We start from the raw sequence: 9534 nt of genomic DNA, 5'->3' as shown, positions 1-9534 counted from the left end.
CGCGGGGCATCCTGGGGCATGTAGTTCTGCGCCGACGGACCGCACATGGTGGGGGCGGGAAAGTTGGTCTCGGAGAACTACAGTCGCCCCGGGGGCGCCTGACCCACTCCTTTGCAGTGCATTCTGGGGAATGTGGTTCGCTGAGGCTCCCGGGTGCTCTGAGGGCTGGCGGAGCCGGTTGGGAGAAACCCCCCCGTCCGGCGAGGAAGCGTTTAGTTTAATTGTGACTTCCGCGGTGCAGGCTCGGGGCCTCGGAGGGTGAGCTCTGGAAGGGGCCAGCTGCTGGCAGGGCTGCTTGTCCCGGTGGGTCTCATGTCAGACCGCTGTTAGGTTCCCCTTCCTGGGCTCCTCTGAGTGCTGAGGGTCGAGGAAGATGGTGTTTCCCTTTGCCCAGGGATCCAGAGCACGGCAGTCGTGGGTAGGGTCCTCTGGTCACCGAACAGTTTCCGGAGATGGGTGCTTGTTGTGAGGACCCTGCTGAGATCTGGAGGTGGTGGTGGTTTGCTGGTTGCTAGGGGAACCTTTGGGCTTGTGATGCTGGTGGGGTAGTTGTTAATATTGAGCTCCAGGGGACCCGGTGAAACTCTTAACCCTGCCTCAGCCTCACCGAAGTTGGAAGAGGCTTGAGAAGCCACGGGCTGAACGGCCTGGCCCAGTATTGGAATCCCCTGCACTACGTGCACTTCTGGAAGCTGAGCACCTCCTCCCTTGAGCGGTTAGACCAATCATTGTGGACAGTTTCAGTTCTCAGGAGGATAGTTCTTTCCCGGGACCGAAATGCTCTTTCCTGTCAAAACACTCAGCAGTCCTCGTGATTCGGGAATGCTTCCAGAGTACGATAGAAGCCCATCGTGTCACTTCGGGGCGCACACATCACAGTGGTTGGTTTGGATGACGCTTTAGAATCTTCCCTCTTTCTCCAGCAGAACGCGCTGCGAGCCCGTGAAGGTAGTTGGTGAGTCCGCTAGCAATGGATAAATTCGTCGTCCGCACGCCTAGAATCCAGAGTAGTCCTCAGAAGAAGGATCCTGCTGGAAAGATTTACAAGCAGGCCACTATTGAATCTCTGAAGGTGAGAGGGGATCTGGGACTAGAGAAAATGTGGAAAGGGCTGTGGTAGCAAGGCAGTGCAGAGGAGTTCTACTAGGGAAGACCTATACATTCTTTCTGCTCTGTGCTCTCTTCCCAAAGTGTTCCTGACCATATCCCTGATTCAGTTCCTCCCTTCCTCTATACAGACTTCTATTTATCAATCCCCACACGCATCTCTGTTACTCTTAATGATTATTTTGGCTGTATGCTGGCCGAGAGGACAAACCCCCTAAAATTATTAAATTTTTTTGCAAGATTTTTTTTTTTTTTTTGTCTATTAGGTATGTTAAAGTACCAACTATGATTCTGTGTACTCTGTACAAACTCAGTAAAAAGCTGGGTAATGATAGTCTACTGTCATGGCCTTCACAGCTATAAGCTAAGACTGGGAAATAGACTGTTTTCATAGACTCTTTGCAACCTCTGCATGTCCGATTTCTGTTAGCAAAGAAGACGCAAGGATACAGGGCAGATGACAACGAATCAATGGACATGGGTACCCAATTAATGATAAACTAAGAATTATTTCGCTAAAACAAACACACGCTTCTAATTAGTTCCCTTTGCCTTCTTAACCTTTTACATTTCTGGACTTTTCAGTTTCCTTTATGGGCTCCTCCTCCATTAGATCCCTAATATTTGTGTTCCCCAGAGCTTTGTCACATTTTATACTTTTGGCCAGGGTAGCCTTATCTATCTGAAGGCTTCCCATGTTGATGACGGCCAAACTTGTACTTCCAGCCTAGATCTCTGGCAGTGAGAGTGGGATTTGGGGCTAGAGAAGATTTGCACAGGGCCATGATAGCAAGGTGGCATTCTGAGTATTTGACTTACATATTCAGTTGGACTGCTCTTCTAGATGTGCCACAGGCTTACCGGGCCCAGATTAGAAAGCAGTACAGGAGTGTATAAACAGAAGCCCTGAGTTCTAGGATCCTCCTGTGCAACTGGGTGATCTTTAGCAAGTCATTTTCTTACCTGGGATCTCACTTTGTCCTCACCTGTAAAATATGGGAGTTGAACTTTATCAATATTCTTTCTTTTTTTAAAAAAGATCTTATTTATTTTTAAAAAAGATTTACTTATTTATTTGAGAGAGAAGGTGAGAGACAGAGCATGAATAGAGGGGTAGGGGCAGAGGAAGAGGGAAAAGCAGATTCCCTGTTGAGCAGGGAGCTGACAAGAGGCTAGATCCCAGGACCCCAGGATCATGACCTGAGCTGAAGGCAGCCACTCAACTGCCTTCCAGGCGTCCCTTTTTTAAAAGATTGTATTTATTTATTTGAGAGAGAGAGAGGGAAAGAGAGCACGAATGGGGGTGGCGGGGCAGAGGGAGAGGGAAAGCAGACTCCCTTGCTGAGCAGGGAGCCCACCTCGCCCTGGACCCCGGGATCCTGATCTGAGTTAAAGGCAGACGCTTAACCAACTGAGCCACCCAGGCACCCCTATTAGTATTTCTTCAGAGAAACATTGTTATCATTTGGGGCAAGGTAATTCTTTGTTATTTGGAACTGTTCTCTGAGTTACAGAACGTTTACCATCCCAGGCCTTCAGACACTAAATGCCAACGTACATCACATTGTGATAAACAAAAATTCCCTCACGTATTTCCAGGCAGCCCTTGGTTGAGATCTACTGAGTTCTAGATGGTTCTTAAAAATTTCTCCTGGTCTTAGAATTTTGTGCATAAGCAAAATTTTCAACTGTCTCAGTTTTGTCAGAGTATTCATGGAGCTATATAGAACAGTGACTTGCAATGACAGATGGTGGTGGGCAGGATTGTGATATCAAACTGGAAGAAAAAGAGGAGGGTAGTAATTGAATTACTCATACACTCAAAAACAAACACCCAGATTCTAATATACTTCCACCTGCCACTTCTCTCCTCTGAGTCCCTGCTTATACCCAGTTGAGAGTCCCTGCATAAAGATGAGAATATTTTATGTGAAGATTATGGAATCAGAATAAGCAATAGGCATAGGGAGAATAACATTCTCCTTAAATACAGTAGATTTTTCTCCCAAACCTGTTCTTTATTCTCCTGTATTTATTTTTATTTACTTATTAATATAATTTTTTTAAAAGAGAACACATGCGTGCATGCAGGGAGGGGCAGAGGGAGAGGAAGAAGAAGAGAGGGAATCTTAAGCAGGCTCCATGCTCAGTACAGAGATTATACCTGAAATCAAGAGTCGGACACTTTACCGACTGAGCCACCTACATGTCCCCTCCTGTAACTACTTTTAAATCTATATACCAAGTAACTGGGACTAGAAACAAACCATTCTTAACTGTTTTATTTCTTACATCCAATTTTCAATTTTGCCTCCTAAATATCCTCCTTGTCCTTACATCTCCCACTTTAAATTTTAAAATCTCTCATCTAGGGATCCCTGGGTGGCTCAGCGGTTGAACGTCTGTCTGCCTTTGGCTCAGGGCGTGATCCCGGACTTCCGGGATCGCGTCCCACGTCGGGCTCCCTGTGAGGAGCCTGCTTGTCCCTCTGCCTATGTCTCTGCCTTCTCTGTGTCTCTCATGAATAAATAGATCATAAAAAAAAAAAATCTCTCATCTAGAACAGTGCCACGGTCTGTTAACATGTCTTCCTGCCTTTGACATCCTCTCTCATTCTCCCTTCCACACTTAACCCAGAGAAATAAAAAAGAAAATCTCCTCAGGTCACTTCCCTGCCTAATCCTTCAGTGGTTTCTCATTACCTATCAATTGAAGACACTTCTTTACATGACACCCAAGGACCTCTGGGACTTGGTATCGGCTTGCCTCATCCCCTGCTGCTCTTCTTTTTTTTTTTTTTTTTTTTTTTACAAGAGAACAAATCTACACCTTTATTTATTTAGTTTTCAGTAAGTTTAAATGCTTGAGGGGTACAGTATCACGCGGATTCTGTGGCCAGTGGCTTTCGCAGAAAGGTTGCTTCGGAATTTGGCACGAACCATGCCGCTGTTTCCATGAGCACGAGTTACTTTTCCCCAGATTACTCTGATTTTGTTTAGTTTGCCACCAGGAGTTACTGTGTTGTTCTTTGCTTTGTACACATAAGCACATCGCTTGCCGAGATAGAATTCTGTTTCATCTCGAGCATAAACACTTCGATCTTAAGTAGAGCTGTGTGCTCCCTCTGGTTCTGGAGACCCTGTTTATAGCCGGCAAAAATGGCCTTGGACCAAAGCCTTCCAGACATAGTCGTCGCTTTAGGAGTCCTATTCCCAGCAGGCCGCACTCAATTGGCACCCAAAGTTCAGGAACAGGAGCACTCCTCACCTCCACAAGCTCCAAGATGGCCACTCTTCTTGTTTACATTCTGTCCCACTCACAATTTCCCAGAGATGGTGTGCTGTTTCATGCCTCTGTGCCTTTGCATATGCTGTTCTCTTCGCCTGGAATGACCTTACTCTTTCTTGTCTTGGAGGCAACATAGTGTGGTGATTAAAACATAGACTCTGGAGCCAAACTGCCTATGTTTAAATCCAGCCACGCCACTTATTATTTGTGTGACCTTGGGTAAGTTATTTAACCTCTCTGTGTCTTTCTTTATCTATAAAATGGAATTAATGATAATATCTATTTTATAACTTAGTTATGAAGTTTGAGTGAGTTAATATATGTAAAGTGCTTGGGACAGAACCTGGCACATACTAAGTAATGTGCAAGTGTTTGCTGTTATCATAAAATCATGACTTACTATTTGTCCCCCATGACCTAGTTAGAGAGTCTTCTCTACTGTGAGGCCTTTCCTGATCACCCTTCTGTCCCCCAGACAGAAAGTCAATCTAATCACTCCCTTCTCTAAGCCATCCCTGTATCTTAAACATGCCCCTGTCATTGCCCTTATTTGTGCTATATTGTGTTTTTTTTTAAATGCTGTACCCTACTACACTCTGAGATTCTTGAAAGACTTGTGTCTTACTGATTCTTGTGTCCCTAGTACTTGGCACAGGGTTTGGTACGTAGAGGATCACAGTGAATTTTTCTGAATGACCAAATGAACTAAAACTCTGAAAACATTGGCATGGCATAGGAGACCCTTCCTGTTCTGCCCCTGTAAACCTCATCCCTTATTGTTCCCTTTTCTAGGAATGCATTAAGTCTCCAGGGATTTGACTTGATGCTGGTCCCTTTTCCTGGAAAACCTTTTTCTTTTTACAGAGACTACTCATTTGTGAACCCACTCAAGTGTGACTTTCCCTGTGAATCCTAGATTATAAATTTCATGAGTGCAGGGACCTTGGGAATTTTATTTACTTCTGTATCCTTGGACCTATCAGTGCTTGGCACATATTAAGTGGTCAATACATATTTGTTAAATAAATGAATGTTGAAGTGCTTTCTAGGTCCTTTGGGGGGAATTAATCCTTCCCTCTTCAATACTGTCTGAGTACTTCGTTCAAATATCTCTCATAGTACTTGCCTTACTGTATTGTAATTATTAGATTACCTGTACTTTGCCCCAGTCTACCATAAACTCCTGAGGACTGGGACCACAGTATCTAAGGTTCTGATTCTGCTCCAAGGCCTAAGGCAGTGCCTGCTACATTGTAGGTAAGAATTTATTGAATAAACAATAATCATTCTTATTTGGGGATGTCCTTTCAGGGTCTGGATAGTAAACTATTTAACAAATATTATTGCAAAACAACTTTATGCCACACTATGCTAGATACTCCAGGGAACATAAAAGAAATTTAAGATGAAAGTATGAGTCCTCATGGGACTTCGTATTAGGGGATAATATTATAAGAAATTAAGAAGTAACGATAGAAAATCATATGTGGTCCATTACAGAATTGTTGTTTAGTTGGTAAGGGTTAAGAGTTCAAAGGAAAAGCTCAGTGTCGTTTTTAGTGCTCAGAGCACCTTTAAGGGTTGAAAAGATTTGCCTAGGTAGAGGGGAGTAGTGACCTATAACCACTCAATAAGTGGTGCTTGCTGTTCTCTTTCCTTTGTGCATGCATATGTGCTTACTTTATCCATACACAATGACAAAAACAAGTTGAGTTAAATTTGAACTCTAGAAAGTTAGATCTACCAAGTAACTTAGTCCCACATACCAGCATCACATTTAAATACCAAGAATCTGTTGAATGTTCAAGCCTCAGTTTCTCCTTAGTAACATCAGAAATAAGTATATCTAACGTGCAGGGTTATTATGAGAGCTAAATAGATAAGTGCATATTGAAAGAGCTAAGCATTGTGCCTGGCATGTAGTAAAACTGATCAATAATTTCCTCTTTTTGTGTGTGGAAAAGGAGAGGCTTGTGTAGTAAAACTAGAGCTGGGACTGGTGATGATGAGAGCGATAGTAATAATTACTGCCAGTGTTTACTGATCCCATTTCTATGGGCCAGGAATTGTGCTAAGTGCTTTATATATATTAACTCTTTAAATTCTAGTAACAACTCTGTGAAATGGATGCTTTTATCATTTGTATTTTACAGATGAAGAATCTAAGGCACAGAGATTAAATAGCTTGCCCACGGTCATGCAGCCTTAAATGGCAGAGCTGGAATTTGAACTAGACAGTTTGGTTCTACTGTCTGCCCCCTATAGGGTGAACTAAGAAAGTGGAGGTTTCTGAATGTCAAGCAGAGAAGGTATAAAAATCTTGGAACACTAGGAACATTGTACTTCTGTTATTGATGTATTACAAGTAATTTTGCCATAGTCTTACCACATTCAATAAAAGTGATACCCAGTAGAGTTTGTGTAGTATACATTTGGATGGTAAAGGTTAATTTGGTTAATTTCTTCTTACTCCCTTAAAGGAAAATGATTTCTTCTGTTGGTTGCAATAGGAGTTTTATTATTATTATTATTATTATTATTATTAAAAGGTTCAAGGATATACTAATTCTTTTAGGTTCAGCACTTTAGAATGCTCTGTAAACCTTTGCTCCTTTTGTAGGATTGAGCAGCCAGTAGATTGTCCTCTGCCCCGCTTAGTGGGATGGTTTCCATCTTATCGCTTATGAGTGAATCATTTTCCCTAATTGGTTTTGTCAAACTTGATGTTTCATCCATCCACAACTGTAAGACAGACGGTGTAAGAGACAAGCTCATATTCTTTCTAGTGATAACCTTTCCACAACGTGTAGCTTCCCCTTTCATATCTTGTGTCCACTTCCCTTGTGCCTCTAAATATATCAGATAACAACTTGAAATACCTGTTTTGGGGGATGCCTGGGTGGCTCAGCGGTTTAGAGCCTGTCTTTGGCCCGGGCATGACCCTGGAGACCCAGGATCGAGTCCCACATCAGGCTCCCTGCATGGAGCCTGCTTTTCCCTCTGCCTGTGTCTCTGCCCCTCCCTCTCTCTCTCTCTCTCTCTCTTTGTGTGTGTGTGTGTGTGTCTGTCATGAATAAATAAATAAAATCTTAAAAAAAGAAATACTTGTTTTGGGACCCATATTTGGACAGAAATAAGGAAACATTCTTAGGTATATATGGAATTCTTCTGTTCTGGAATTGACTGCAGATTTTTGTATTTCTGACCTAAAATTTCATGTCTGAAAACTATACTGGACTTTTGTCTTTGCAATAAAGATGACTTTGTTCAATTATACCTACTGTGCACAGGGGATAGAGAGACAAATAAATTGTTCCAACCCTCAAATTACTCACAGATGGGAAGACAGCCTTATAAATAAGTATGTACATAAATTGCTGATACTGTGATAAAAATGTGTCCACACACACACAAAAAATGTGTCCGTATTACAAAGAACCAATAGGGAGTGTGATCAGATTTGGTAGGAAAGAGTTAAGAAAGGCCTCATAGAAGAGGAGATGCTTGAAAAGAGTCTTAAAATATAAATAGGTGTTTATCATATGGTTGAGGCAAAAAGAGCATTCCAGGCAGAGGGTGTGAAACACTGCAGTTCATTTAGGCAGCTTCAAATAGTTTGCCATACCTGGAGCAAATTATGAGGCTGAAAAAGATGTCAGGAGCCAAGTCATGTAAGGCCTTTTATGCCAGGTTAAATAAAGAGTTTGGGCTTCTATAGTTCCATGCACTGGAATGGTCTGATGTGGAATCCCTAACCTCATTCCACCCCTGTAGAAATGCTGGATAAAAAGTCTCTAATACAGAGCTGAGCTTGAAAGCAAGAAAGAGAAATCCTCAGATGCCAGGAAGACAGAGGAAATTCAAACCCTGAGCTGAAGCTAAGCAGTTTGATGAAACCAGCTATAATGCTTGGGGTGTGAAGCTTTAGGGCCAGTATGGGAACTGCAGATAAGGCCTCAGGCTAATAATTCTCACATGAAGCTGGGAGCCAAAACAGGTCTACCATGTTTGTGAAAATGAACTAGAAAAATTCCATCCACTAGTCCAAGGAAATAGCATGAAGACTGTGATCTTCTCAGAGGTTTGGATGGAAAAAGAATTGACTACAATAAATTTGAACCCAACACTTATTACTATGCATAGTTTTAAATTTACACTCTTGGCAAAACTGAAAATATTAGCATAAAAATTGGTATAGACCAGAGAAATCCAGAGGCTTTGGCCAAGGCAAATGTGAAATTACCCCGTTAAAACATCTCACAATCTAGGGCACCAGACTCCCATAGAAAATAGTCTCCATTGAAGATGAACTTATGGCCAAAATTACAAACTCTCCAAGAAAGGTAATTTCCTAGAGAGAGATGAACAAACAGATAAATAATAGCATTTCTACCCCCAAGAAATGATGAAAATAGTACAACCTCAAAGAAATCTTTTTGTGAATTTTCACAGAAATAAAGAAGAAATTAGAAATTATAAGAAAGAACAGGATAGTATGAAAAGAAAATGGGCAGATTTTGAGGAAAACATTAAGTCATTCAATGAAAAAACTATTTGTTGATGCAGAAACACATTGCACAGGTTAAAAGAAGACTATAGCTACAGAGAGAAATGGAGGATTGGAAGCTTGATCTGAGAAAATAACTTAGAATGCATCACAGAAAAATAGAGAAAAATATGAAAGAACAGTTAAGGTACACAAAGAACAGACAAGTCGTTTATATTTCTGATAGGGTTCTACAATGGAGGCTTATGAGGAGGATCCTGATACAGATTTCACTGAGCATACATCTTAACAATTGTAAGGGGGAACACTAAAATGATAGCAATAGAATGTATAATTTCCAAACCATAAAGAAAAACTAGATCAAAGAAAAATTAAACTGTTAAAATCAAAGATATAAAAAAAGCAAAAAGGAAGTGTATCCAGTTATATCAGTAATCATAATAAATTACAAATGGATTAGCCATGCCTGTTAAAAGATAGAGATTCTCAGATTGGATGGGGATGGAGGCAAAATAAAGCCACCATAGGCTATTTAAAGCATAACGACCCAGAAAAGTTAAAAGTCAAGGGATGGAAGACAATATTGAATACATCATAGGCAGGAAATCATCCAAGCAGTGTTTATAATAGAA

General features: G+C 41.6%; 1 protein-coding gene and 1 pseudogene across 6 annotated transcripts in view; one reads left to right on the top strand and one right to left on the bottom strand.

The window, feature by feature from the left end:
* TCEANC2 (transcription elongation factor A N-terminal and central domain containing 2) overlaps positions 1-9534 on the top strand; it is a 36400-nt gene that overhangs the window by 787 nt on the left and 26079 nt on the right. The window contains exons 1-2 of one of the 6 annotated variants that reach the window (XM_038537472.1): positions 54-303; positions 924-1072. In XM_038537472.1, the coding sequence (XP_038393400.1) occupies positions 971-1072 (102 nt within the window). In that variant the 5' untranslated portion in view covers positions 54-303; positions 924-970. Of the gene's footprint in view, positions 1-53; positions 304-923; positions 1073-9534 lie in introns of those variants that run through there. The other 5 variants (XM_038537470.1, XM_038537471.1, XM_038537469.1 and 2 more) reach the window with 5 other exon arrangements.
* LOC102151956 lies at positions 3927-4294 on the bottom strand (annotated as a pseudogene).

Source organism: Canis lupus, chromosome 5, assembly GCF_011100685.1.
Source record: "Canis lupus familiaris isolate Mischka breed German Shepherd chromosome 5, alternate assembly UU_Cfam_GSD_1.0, whole genome shotgun sequence".
NCBI lineage: Eukaryota > Metazoa > Chordata > Mammalia > Carnivora > Canidae > Canis > Canis lupus.
Note: the sequence above shows the minus strand (reverse complement) of the source record. Positions and strands in the feature narration are given on the sequence as shown.